This window comes from Manacus vitellinus, unplaced genomic scaffold, assembly GCF_001715985.3.
Source record: "Manacus vitellinus isolate BGI_N305 unplaced genomic scaffold, ASM171598v3 scaffold_16_pilon, whole genome shotgun sequence".
Taxonomy (NCBI): Eukaryota; Metazoa; Chordata; class Aves; order Passeriformes; family Pipridae; genus Manacus; species Manacus vitellinus.
The window spans coordinates 12,528,600-12,542,252 of NW_021939189.1; the positions used below are offsets into that span (position 1 = coordinate 12,528,600).

General features: G+C 38.0%; 2 protein-coding genes across 2 annotated transcripts in view; both read right to left on the reverse strand.

Annotated features, from left to right (window-relative positions):
* The window catches only part of MYO5C (myosin VC), a 29,599-nt gene extending 24,943 nt beyond the window's left edge, over positions 1-4,656 (reverse strand). The window contains exons 1-7 of the mRNA XM_029958794.1: positions 4,642-4,656; positions 4,172-4,282; positions 3,165-3,330; positions 2,750-2,894; positions 2,180-2,336; positions 1,485-1,628; positions 471-552 (exon numbers count right to left, since the gene is read on the reverse strand). Of these exons, the coding sequence (XP_029814654.1) occupies positions 471-552; positions 1,485-1,628; positions 2,180-2,336; positions 2,750-2,894; positions 3,165-3,330; positions 4,172-4,282; positions 4,642-4,656 (820 nt within the window). The remainder of the gene's footprint in view (positions 1-470; positions 553-1,484; positions 1,629-2,179; positions 2,337-2,749; positions 2,895-3,164; positions 3,331-4,171; positions 4,283-4,641) is intronic.
* Positions 4,657-9,003: 4,347 nt separating this feature from the next.
* The window catches only part of MYO5A (myosin VA), a 70,295-nt gene continuing 65,645 nt past the window's right edge, over positions 9,004-13,653 (reverse strand). Inside the window, exons 37-39 of the mRNA XM_029958683.1 lie at positions 13,155-13,329; positions 11,720-11,800; positions 9,004-10,823 (exon numbers count right to left, since the gene is read on the reverse strand). Of these exons, the coding sequence (XP_029814543.1) occupies positions 10,671-10,823; positions 11,720-11,800; positions 13,155-13,329 (409 nt within the window). The 3' untranslated portion in view covers positions 9,004-10,670. The remainder of the gene's footprint in view (positions 10,824-11,719; positions 11,801-13,154; positions 13,330-13,653) is intronic.

The following is a 13,653-nucleotide window of genomic DNA, read 5'->3' on the forward strand; positions in this document are numbered from 1 at the left end:
GATGACAGCATTTCAGTGATGAGCTGGAGGTCCTCTTTTCTCTGAGAGAAATCCATGAGCGTAACTCAGTTAAGCTGACAGAAATTAGTATTCATAATTCCTAGAAATCTTAATATTTCATCTAATAAACAATGGAGACTGAGTAAACACATATCTAAGGTCTGCTTCTCCCAGCTTCTCTGTAGATAAGTGAATCAAGCCCCTAAACTGTCAAGGCACCTGTCACTACAGAAAGTATAAGGTTTTCAAAGGCACTTAGGTACTTGATTGTGCACTACTTGAGTTACTAAGGATTTGCTACCAAGTTCAAAACAAACAGGATTAATAGCTAAGTGACTTAAAAATGCAGGTCCCATTTTAAGGCTGTGAGATTTATGCTATAAAGCACTTAACATCCTAGCATTTGAAATCCCAGCCTTAAAAATACTGCTCTGCAAAAATGATGAGTAGATTATTTTCTTGAGACCTACCCAATTTAAGATGTTTATATTCAGGCTGCATAGCAGATGCACACAACTGATAAAATATATGGTAGTTTCTCTCATTCTCTGACTGTAAAATAAAGCAAAGAATAACACTACAGAAAAAAATAATTAACAACAGAACAAAGAAGCAAACAGAAAAACATTTGATATTCAAGACTATTGTAAAGTGATAATGTTGCCTGAGGGCTAAATTCTGCTGCAACATAGTCTGGCAAAGAAATTGCTCTATATTAAAACGGCACATCTTTGATTTCAGCATGATCTTTGGATTCAAGTATACTTTATTTCCATGACCAATATGCTGAGTTCTTTCCCCAAGGATGTTACTATAATAATTTCTTCAGCTCCAACAACCATCTACTAATATGAACTGGCAAACACTGTAAGGAACAACTGTGTAGGAGTGTCAGCTGAAACACTGCCCTGTGGTAACTCTGAAACCCCTCCATTTTCAAATCATCCTTCAGGCAGCAAACATATAGAAATATTTTTCAGTGTACTTAAAAAGTTGCAATACTATTAATAAAGAAACCTTTGTGAAAACAGTTTTATAAAATTAAATGCTTTCTTTAGGATATCATCACAATTATGCCCTGACCCTGTAGTGAGTCACATGCAATAAGCCCTGGCCTTATAAATTTTCAGCCATTTTTTTACTAAGACTCTCTCTACCCTACCTATGCTGCTCCTTTCCAGATACAACTGGCATGTGTTACTGTTGTGACAGCATGTTACAGATTTCTCAAATACTTCTTGCACTTAGCTCAGGGAATTGTCCCTGAGATGCATCCTTCACTTAACAGAAGGAAGAACACGAAGTAAAATAGTTTCTTTTTATAAATAATATAATCTCCTGTTAAAAAATAAATCCAATGCTGATTAGACACACTATTCAGAACTTCACATAATATTTCCTATATGAAATCAGGAAAGTATAGTAAAGTATAGTGCTTTTGTAGCTATACTGACAATGACTATTTTAAACTTTATTTTACCCACCTGAAAGACAACTCTGGATTTCTCAAGGAGGTATGTTCTCATGTTAGCTCCAATGATTTGGCAACTCTGATCAAAACTGATTTCAGTGTATTTTCCAAATCGACTGCTATTATCATTCCGTGTGGTTTTTGCATTGCCAACAGCCTACAGAAAATTATAAACTTTAATGATTTGATTTACTTGGGTCTCTCATAAGAATAATTTTGACAAAACTTGACTCAACTGCAAGTTTCTAAAATCAAAGGTGCTCAGGGATCAATCTCAGCACTGAGTTGTGTTACTTAAATTTTGAGGCCCAAAACTGAAGACAAACCTCAAGTTAAACAGTATAATGTTACATAAACTGAGAACTAGAACTGTTTTTCTGTTATAAGGAACCTTAGCTGGTTTCTATTCCAACTAATAAAAACAAACAAACAACTTATTCAATACTGTTTTCTCATGATCTAATAGGTGGCCAGACAACACTCTGGAGGCAAACTAGTGCCTCCAAAGGGCCACTGGTAACTCAGACAGGACCTTCCTGAAGGTGACTACCTCTGTCCATCAGTAATATTCAGAGGTTAAACTTCTAAATTAGATATCTAACTCAAGCAGATAAAACATCTCGAAAGACTTCAAACAAAGATTCCCAGCAGCCCATGGAATTCTTTCCTTGATGAGTACAGGCTTGAGAGACACCCTCTGAAACTTACCTCAGTTATTGGATTGGATGCCAATACTTTATCCTCCACATGTGCATTGCTGCTTGACTTGCTCACAGTGGCAAAGTACCTCATAGTGTATCTTGCAGACACAGTCTTTCCAGCTCCTGATTCCCCGCTGACTATAATAGACTGATTTTTGTTATTTCTAGAACCAAATAATCAGACAGTTTAAATCAGACAGTTCAAATCAGACATGTCTAAAATCATGTATAAATGTAGGAATTATAAATTTGAAACAGATGTTTGAAATCACAGCTGTGGTCAACTCTCATATATCAGTTCCATCTTTCATCTACACTTCTCTTACACCAGTTGTAATCTCTAGGTTGGTGTCATTGCTATTCACTGAGCTAAGCCAGTGTTTTACTCCCCATCAAGAATGAAAATAGTTATGAACTCTAGAAATTCCTCAGCTGGTTAAGGAATTCGTCCTCCTTTAGTTAAGCCACCTATTCAAAGGTATTCTTAATAGCCAGTGGCACATACACAGTTAAATGACAATGAACACTGCCACTAGACTTCAGGTGTTATTTATGTACATTAAACAACATACTGAACCTTGCCATTTGCTTGTATGCTTCTTCTGCCACAGCAAATATATGTGGATCCATGTCCCCCATGTTTTGCCCACTATATGCATGGATAATAGCATCTCCATATATTGGCAACTCTTTATAGGGGTTTATTGCAACCAAAATTATTCCTACAACCAAGGGTGCAAAACAAAAATAAAACACAGGTTAGTTAAATTAAATGCTCATTTTTGGCAACAACACTTAAACTGATACAAAGCAGCAATATTTTATAAACTAGGTAGGAGATACTGATCAACAAACAAGTCTATGCTCATACATAAAACCAGTTAACATGAGTTAAAACATACTTGAGGAAAATATTACTCACATCATATTGAAAACTAACCCAAGATATTTTTTTAAATTTTTTTTTAAATATTGCATTTTACTTTGCTTACCACTATATGTGTAGATAAGTTTGGACTCCACAAAACGAACTTTGAGATTGTGTAGAACAGCTGGTTCATGGAGATAACTGAGTGCAGTGAGATCATTTTCACCAACAAGTATGTCAGGATTTCGTAGGGGTGGCAAAGCAGCTGGATCAACAGGGTAATTCAGTTCCTGTCAACAAAAACTACTTGAAACATCATAAAATGCATTATGTTTGCATAAACAGGAACTCCTCTTTGACCTTTACACAAAGTTACAGAGTTGATGGAGCACTGTCTGACCTATTTCATCAATTCCATACATCCCACTGAACTTGGGGGACTTGGAGCTCTTTGTTGCTAATGAAAAAGAAAGTTACATTCTCTTTATTTATGTTATTTTGTATTGAAATCTGTAAAAATGGTAAACAGGTTTAGCTCTCTAAACACATGCATATTTCAAGTACAGTAAAAGCAGCAGACCAGCTGCAACTGAATGAAAGCAAACACCTGGTCAGAACTCAAGGCAGCTCTATAACGATCCTTACTTGCAACCATTCAGTTTTCTTTACACAAAGATTATCACTCACTTCTGTTTCTTTCAACAAATCTATTTAATCATTCATTTAATAGCTGTCTTTATGGAACAGGAATACAGAAATGCTGTTTTCAAAATATTAAATCTGTAAAGAACTTGGATGCTAAAATTAACAGATCTTACATAAAGCAACAACTTTAGGGAAGAAAGAAGTACCAGCTAGCTCTGTGAGGATAACTGCTTTCCTCCAACCTAAGATGAGTTTCAGGGCTTGTTTCAAAAGTGATCTTTGAGGTATGTGCTATATACTTATGTTATACAGATAGTAGCATTGCAGTCCTCATATTTTTGAGTAGCAGCTGTTTACTGTACAAATTTCAATATGATGAAAAAAGAAAATATGGACATGTTATTTAGATCTCATAATGATGAGTCCTATATTTCCACATAAATATATTTCAGCAAACCCCACAATAATACAGGCTTTTCTCCTTACAGTTCCATCTTCTAATTGCACATGGAGAGAACGGTCTCCAGCTTTGTAGTTTTTTGTGATTTCTGCAGACTGCCAAACTTCTTCATTATCAGGGATCCAAACCCTATTGTACTAGAACAGAAAAACAAGATAATAGTTAGCTTAGCTATTATCATGATATTTGAATGTAAATATGCTGTTCAAACCATCTAGTTCTCCTTTGCTGAAGGTAAAATGCTGAAGCATAAGCAAACTCTTCAAATGTTCTGCCTGAGAAGCCATCAGAAACAGCACTTCTTAAAAGGACATAATACAGCTGTAAAACTCAGTAAGTAGGGAATTACTTCAGTGATGTGGAGTGTGTCCTTCTCATCCTGACAGGGTTTGACAAAGCAATCTCATCCATCCCTACTTACACAAGCAACCATAATGTATAATCTTTCAGCATCTTTATGTTTTGATAGACAGAACCCTTCATTTAATTCACTTACCCTTGCTATATTCATGGTCAGTTTAAACTGTTTAAATAAACCCATGAGAACTGCTGCAGCTGCTTACTTGAAAAATTACCATTAGTCAAGGATTTCATGGAGCGTTAGCAGACCCACAGATACCTCGGGGACTCATATACCTTCTCATTTTGGTGCCACAACTGTTAGTTTTAGCACAAGTGACTTTTTTCCTCTCTTAATTTGGAAGCTCCAGTAGATCCTCAGAACATGAGGGTCTCTGTCTCAAGAACCCCTACTGAATGATGGTGGGTGCCCACACAGGTCCCTACAAACTGCACTGTACAACAGCCTTCTTAATTCTTATTCCCAAGGATCAACACCCCTCTTAGGGTAAGAGGGACTTTTGCAGGGACATTCTACAATTTAGCTTGTGTTGCTCAGTGACTTCTCCAGGTGAGTTTTCAGGATCCCCGAGGACAGAAACTGATCTTTCTAGTCAGCCATACGCCAAACTGGTTTGCACATCAGGTGATGATCAACCGAAACCTCAGCCTCTTCCATGATACCTCTTTGCTGATGCTTTCAGCAGGATTGCATTTTTTCACACAACATCCAAAATCACAAGGACATTTTCTAAACAACTCCAAACCCCTATGATGTCAATGTTTTCGTCTATCCCACCAAAAGAGATAAAAGCCCAGCTTCACAAATATCTATTTCATGGCCAAATGAAAAACGTGGCTAAACTAGTTTTCAGTTTTCCATGTGTACCTAAGTATAAATTTTCTTTTGTGTCATTCCTATGGTATGTTGACTTCCTGGTGTACAAAAATGCTTGTTAAATTGAGTTCTTTCACAGAATCAGAGAATATGCTGAGTTGCAAACAACCCACAAGGATCACTGAGCCCAACTCTCAGGCCTGTAGGACCCTACCCAACAGTCACACCACGTGCCTGAGAGTATCACCCAAACATCTGGAACTCTGTCAGGCTTGGTGTTGTGACCACTTCTCTGGGGAGACTGTTCCAGCACCCAACCACCCTCTGGGTGGTTGTTGTTTTATTTATTTGTTGTTATGCAAGTCGGAATATCACCACCAAACAGCCTCAGGGGCACACAGTGTGTTCCCATGTAAGAAGGTGAACTGCACGGACGAGAAAGAGAGGGAAAACAACGTGACAAAAGCACTGATTCTTCAGAAAAGGCCCCTGGAGTTGCAGGAGCCTCCATTGGCAAATGCACCCAGCCTACAGAGCTGGCTGTCTCCAAACCCTGCCTCACAGGTAAACAGAAGGGAGTTTGCTCATTCCCGTGTCGGGTTACACCCGCGCTCCTTCCTCCCTTCAGCTCCCTGACAATATTCCAGTGAAAACTGCCGTTTGTTCTTCCAGCGGCTCCGATTGCGGCACCAACACTAAGAACGAAGAGCTCTGCAGCACCGGGCTCAATGGGAGCTCGTTACGGCAGCTGCTGTTGCAACAGAAGAGACATGGGCTTATAAATCACTAACATATCCATGTTGGGCTTGCTATTTAAAGCTAAGCAAACAAATTATACGCCACGACAATCCAGCGACTTACAGGAAAAGCGGGGAAAGTTGTGCAAAAACTTCAGCAGGTGCACCAAGGAGGAAGAATCTTTGTTTCAAGGCCAAGTTCTGCCACACACATTCAATATTTGCCCAGCAGAAAGCGCAGCGCTCCGAAACTGAGCGCCCAGGGGAAGGGCTTTGTTAAACCTTAAAGTTGCCTAACCGCTGGCTAGCACAGCAGAGACCAACTCCTGAAGGCCAAGAGTCTCAGAAAAAGGTGTGTTTTCCGCAAAAAGGAGTATTTCTTCCCGGTGCCCTGGGATCTGCGGGATGATCCCGCAGCCAGCGCACACAGCCACAGGCGGCCCCGCGCTTTAACCGCGGTCCCGACAGATCGCGATCCGCTCCCGCCGGGGCTCGGCCCGGCCGACCCGCCCCGCTGCCCCCCGTGCCCCGCTCACTGCGTTAAAGCTCGGCCAGCCGCATCGGGACTGCAGGTTCCGCATGGCCCGGTCCGGCCCCCGCCCCGGAGCGTGTGGGAGCGGCTCCGCCCGCTCCCTGCCGGCTCACTCGTGCCACTTCCCCAGCGCTCCCCCAGTGCCCCAGTGCCGCTCACCCTGCGGGGCTCGTCCCGCGGCCACCGCCCGGTTCTCACCGCCCTGTACCTACAGTGGAGCTGAGCGGCACTCCCAGGTACCGCACTGGCACAGCTGGCACCCGGAATACACCTTTAGGGAGCGGGAATAATGTCCCTTCCGACGGCCAGAGGGGTCCCGAGGGGAGCGGTCCGGACCCAGCAGAGAAAACCAACAGAAACATTAATCATCGTCCTACAAGGAGTTTCTTTAGCAAACTTGGAATAAAATAAACAAATCTGAATGCATTTAGTAAGCTGAAGGCACTAACCGGTATTACATCAAAATAGCCTTTATGAGGAAGAAGATTTGAATAACCACAGAGCCAGGCTTTGGCAGGTGGCCCACCAGCCCTCCTTGCCTGGCACCAAAGGAGCTTTCATGGCACAGAATGTAATGTCTAAGTGAAGGAAAAATCTTATTTCAGTAGCAGGTAATATTAGGTGACAAAATATCATAACAGAAATGAGCTACGTCGAACAAAGTATTTTGCAATACGCACAGCAGTTTATGGCACACTGCTGCTATCTGGGTGTGTATTTACACATCCTCAGATTGTAACCAACTCCCCTGGCAGTCAACACCCAGCCTGCCATGGAGGTAGGTAGAGGGAACCATGTGACTGTCTGGGGACTATATTAGCACACAGCTCAGGAACTACCAACCAACCAACCAAAAAAATTCCAAAGCAAATAGTACAGTTGTACTTTTATTTGGACATTTTCCAGTGATAGCTATTAGGCTACAGTTTTTATGATGCATACATTTACTAAGTACAACATGAGACACTACCACAGATCAGAGCTCAGGTCATTCTGACAATGTTTTGTTTTTCAGCTATGTACTGTAGTGGCATCGAGTGAAAACCTATGTTTAAAGGCTTTTATTTATCACATGAAGTATCAGCATCTTAAAAAATCCAAGTGTTTACTCATAGTTTTAGTATGGTATTTGAAATGTGTTCAGTTTAAATCACGCATAGACTTTCAAATTGCAAATGCTGGTGTTTCCAAGTTGGGAACAAATGTTACCGGATAGCAATCCACTTTCAACAAAGAAGTTGATCTTATTTTTTTTCTGTGATAGAACAGATTAATCACATTTAACAGACTTAAGCACTTTCATGATCCATCTCATATTGAAGTGTGAGAAGTAATTTTTCAAAATTTGGAGAGAAGACTGTATCCTAAACATCAGAATAAAATTATCACTGGAATAAAAATACACCAAACTGAATGAGGTAATTATTGTGCAAAATCTCTAGAATAACTGTATATAATTCTAAGGGGTCACTGACAAGTATTTTTCCAGCATCTGATAAAATCTATCATCTCAATAGATAATAAATTAAAATATAAAAGATATGTCCACATTAAAAGAGCATAACAATGATTCAAAGGAAAAAAAAAAAAGTTGTTAAAATAATTCTGCATTATATTCCATGGTTAAAGAGATTTTAGTCCTAAGGTGAAAGATATATTATACACTGACACTAAAATTTTACTTTTGAAAAGTGCATGTAAAATACTGCCATGTAAAATGTTAGATGAATTACCAACTACACATATCTATTCCAACTCAAAAATATTTTCCTTTAAAACATGTCAAGCAGCATATACTTTTAATGTGATATAAAAGTAATACCAGTCAAACCACTGAGTTTAAGGATAATACCTATAAATTACTAACCACTACTTTTTTTTAAGGAAACAATACAATAAGGCTTTTTACAGGTAAACAAACTTAAAAAATAAACAAAAATACATTTAGGCATACATTTTAAACACTTAAAACGCTTAAGTAGCGGATACATTTCCTGATCTACAGTATGAACATACTGTTATGCCAATTGTTTGTTTTTCAATAGGAGAAAAAAAATTTGTAGGTCAGCATGTTCTCTTGTATTTTCTTTCCTAACCCTGTTACTGGGTGAGAAGGTTTTCCTATTACATTCTCCCAAGTACAGTACCCCTAACAGTCTGAAAACTACCTTACACCTTATTTGGAGCCACGTAACAGTAGCCGTAGTTTCAGAAATCAAGTAATATTTTTAAAAAGAGTGTTTGGTATACCATGCAGAGGAAAACAATCTCAATCATTTAGCAAAGATCATTCAAAACGTTTTTGCAATGCAGTCGTAGCTTCTTGGAAGTACTGGCATGATCCCTCAAATGTAATATGGGCTGTACATATTTGAAAATAAGATGACACGAGCATCTTAAAATGATACTGACAAACTTTAGGTTGTCTTTACTTCTGATTTTAGCAACCATACAAACAGCATGTCTGCCTCTCAAGTAAAACAAAACCGAAATGTTTCAGTTTGCTTAACAGTAAATCTTTTTTTCTGTGAATTTGCAGGCAAACAGATTAGTACCAAACAGTCTAACAGTGTACCTCTAGATTATTTATCAATATTCTAGAAGAAATTAATGTCAATGCTAAGATGATAATTATTATAATACATTAGAAATATTGCACAATGCAATTAAGCAATGTGTGTGGCTTTTTTTTTTACATGTATATTTGAGCCATACACCACAGAACTGGATCCTTAAGCAAGGCTTCTGCTGCACATTGTGAAATGTGAATTCTGTATAGCAGATCCAAGATGTGTGAGACAGAAAAATCTTTCCAGTAAGATGTGCAATATCCAAAATATCTCAGTCTCTCATTATGAACCCTGGATTTCCAACCATTAAATCAGCATTAATCATAGTCAAATGACAGCATCATAGTCAAAAACTACTTAACGTTCTTGTTAGTCAACCTTTCAAATAATGAGAGCCTTGGGCTACTGTAGAAACTTCCCATTAAAGTTTTTCCTCTCAAATTCCAGTGTGAAAGAAGACTTTTTATTTAAGTGGCAACAAACGAAAAGAGATTATACTCAAAATACACACAGTCAACTCTGGGGTCTACAAACAAAGGACAACATTTGACAGACTATATAATCTAAATAAATACTAAAATCATTACTGACTTCTGATCATTTGCTTCAAGATTCTGTACTTTTAGCTAACTACTTTCAAAAATAACTAGTTTAAAAATAACGAAACATATAATTTCCAGTGTGCTACTTGTGCTTAGTTACCATTTTCCTCTACAGGTGTTATTCGATACCATGTGCAAAAATCCAGTTAAAATAACAGACTGCTACAGGCTGTAAATAAGGTTGACAACAAAAAATGAAGTATCTTATTTTTAGTGCTTAGTATGATACTGTCGTACATTTGAAAGAACAGAAGAATATGCAGCAGCGATTTAGTATGTTTGGTAAACCACAGTACTAACAAATGAACACCTAAGTTATAGCATATAGTGAGCTGTAAGACTTATCACTACAATTTATGTCAAATTTATGACATAAATGAGGAAGTGGTTTAAGAAATAATTTTATATATTGCCAGTTTGTGTTTTTTCCATTCCAGTTTTTATAAATTAAATGTAACAGGCTCCCAAGTGACTGTGTATTCTACTACAAAATGCCTTACTTTCAAGTCTTCCATGTTCAGGACTGTGACTGTCCCTGTTGGTCCCCGCCTATGAGAAGATTACATATGGAGTTTAATTTACACTATTTAAATATGTTACTAAAGATCTAAAAATGTCTCTAGACAGCTGAAGACACAATTTTTGTCCAAGCCCGATTTCCATACTCTGGAAATGTATGAATCAGTGAAGTCCTCATAAATGCAGTGACTGAGCACAAATGCACATCTTTCTCTTAGCCTTCAGTCTGTGGTGCTGTTGTGCAGTTTTCCAGCTACCTTAACTACAGATCTGGGCTTATACAGGCTGTTTGTTCAGAAAATGTGTTTTTAGTGGCTCACTATGTTTTAACAAGTAAAGATATCAGGCAACCGGTTCTCCATTTAACACTGACGGTACATCCTTGGGATCAGACACGTGATATGAAGCCCAGGCCCAAGCTGGCTGGGATCTGAATGGTTTCTAATGCCAGAGAGGATGGATTAAACGGAAAAGTAACAGGAAAGATGTGTTTAGCATCCATGAGCAACTGAGGAGAGTCCTTCCTGTCTCGCAGACGCACCTGCAAAGATAAGAAAGTGATTACATTATCACTCACTGATAATAATCATCTTGCAAAGAGGGAGTATTTCATCTGTGCTCAGACACACGTGTGTGTACAAACACACGCTCCACAGTAACTGGAGCCAACATATTTGCAAGAATTGTGACATTAAACTGTAGTTACTTTCATTGGCTTCAGTTCTGAATATTTTCCCCTTACAATGCAATCTGAAAGTGTTCAGATTCCCTGCAAAAGGAAGATTTAGCCCAGTATCTGGTAACGGTGTCTATTCAGTAAGTGATCTATTCAGTAAGTAACTTTAATTCAGGAATTAAAGTTTTATCTCAGTTCTACCTTCCCAATTTCCCTTATCCTGCTGAAATGTAATTCAACTTCTAACAGACCAGAAAGATCATATTTCTTTCCTTTATTTTGCTCTACTGTCTGCTTTTCTTTGGAGTTTTCAAAACTTTTCATTTTCATCAATATATATAAAACCAGAAGGGGTACATTAAGATCTCTGGTATGAGCACAGGCCTCAGTTTTCAAAGCAGTTGGAACTTCTCTTGAAGATACAGGTCTGACTAAATTTGCATGTATAAACGTTATCACTTGAAAAGTTGGCATACGTGTATTTAAATACACAAAGGTGTATAAGCACAAAAACCTCTCACCTTCCAAAACCCTCATACATATGACAGAGAAACTAACATTTTCATGCAAGTCTGAGTAACCTGCGACTGCTTAAAATTTTAAGGCTGACATCACCTTTCAACATAGTTAAAAAGCAACAGCTAAAAAGCATAGTTTAATTCATAATCCTGAATGTATTTCGGGATGCAAGCTATTTTGGCTCATCAGAGGTTTTCACAGACATAGTCAAATGATTTTTGATGAAAAGATAAGAGACATACCTGTATTGTACGTATAAATGATACCAAGACTCTCTCTTCAAACTCATTAACTGGAGTATACAAATTCAGAACTTTTACAATCTGTGAAGAAGAACAATCACTATTAGGTTCATTTTACTGCTCACTCAACAGATGCATCCATGGTTATGAATAATATAATTTTAAAATTAGCTATTTAAAAAGTAAAATTATTTACAAGTATCTGTTATTTTTTGCTTTATTGATTCATACAGAATTCCATCACCTGCTCAATGCTATGTTATACAACTGCCTCCTTCAGAACACGTGTTCTTCTGAGGTAAAAACTCTAAATTTCTACAAATGTGAGGAAAATATCAAAGGATGGAAAAATCACATGAGAATTAACTGATTGTGTTCCTAGCCCACCCCCCTCCCTAGAAACATTATGTATTTCTCACCCTAATTTTGACACTGTAATCATGACCTTCTGTAGTCTTACAACTTCACTGTTCTTCAAGAGTGAGCTATTTCTCTAAAAATAGGGTTAAAACCACCAAAGGCAAGAACTGCACCACAAGGACTTTAAATAATAATATGGGCTTAATGTGTAAAACCTATTAAAAATTCTCTTTGCTTTTTTATCATTCTCTTTTTTAAAAACCAAAACACTCTGAACACTTTGTTAAAAAGTTAAAACACTTCAAGCATATGGAATTCTTACTTCTTATTCAGTAGAAAATTAGGAGATTTTCCAGTAATGTGAATTACTAAATCAAAACAGCTGTATCAATGCAACTGCTCGCACTGACACCATTATGAAAAAAATAGAGAAATTTCTTCCTTTTCTTGCTGAGAATTGTTCAGTAAGCATCAAAGATGCTTGGATCCCTTTATTCCTGTACAAGCTGTATGTAAATGTAGTATGGTTTAAAAAAAAAAAAAGTGCAACTTATTTGTACAAAATCTATGCTTTCATAAACAGAGGTCTGTTTACAGAGATACACTGGGTTCAGCCTTCTGAGGCTAATGGGTACAGTAACTTAACACTTTTGTTTGCAGACTTGGAGATAACAGCTCTGTTTGAATTGTCCATTAACTTGACTGGACACTAACTCTGATGGCAGAAAGATCATTTCCTAGTATCCCAGGCAGAGCTGTCTGGACTACAGAGATGTCTTCGAATGAAGAGTTTTCTCAGAGGATTTTCACAAACAGAGATTATGTATAGTACTACACCCTGAACACTCTATTGAGATTCCTCTTATTTGTTCTAAACTTATCTTGAACATCAGATGGCAAAAGGGTCTGGTCCCTTTTTAATCCCTCCAATGTAATCTGTTTCAGTTGTACTAATGCAAAATGAAGTAAGAAACCTCCAATCATGTGTGACAGCAGTGTTGGCAGGCAACAGCAACACCAACAGAGCAGAGCTGCTCAAGAGTGACAGCAGGACAGACAGGGAGAGTTTCCTTACCTGGGCAGTAGTCAGTGCATTGCACATTGAACAAATGGCTTCTGCATCTTCATCCGTTTTCTTTTTTACTTGCAACAACTGTGCAGCCTGGATGAGGGGTTCCAGTGTTTCTTTAGCCCCACTATTCATCAAATTTTTATCACGTAGCCATTCTTCCAGTTGACTCACATTGTATCTGTACAAAGAGGTAAGAATATCAAGACATTATCCCTTGATTATTGCTAAACGGAGAGCATATGCAATTTCTCTTTCCCAGTGTTTCTTCTCTGTCCTTACACGCTTTTCCTTCACACTTCTAATTTCCTTTAATTTTGTCTTTGTACTGTTTTTATCTGATTAAGGCAGGAAATTTTGATTTTCATAACAGTTAGGAACTATGGTCAGACTTTCAGTAACTAGCTTTTCTCATTTGTTTCTGTTCCTATTAATTGTAGGAATGTGACAAGAAGAAAGGCAAATGAGATTTTGTTCGTGTTAAAGTACAGTGAGGCTTTGTGAA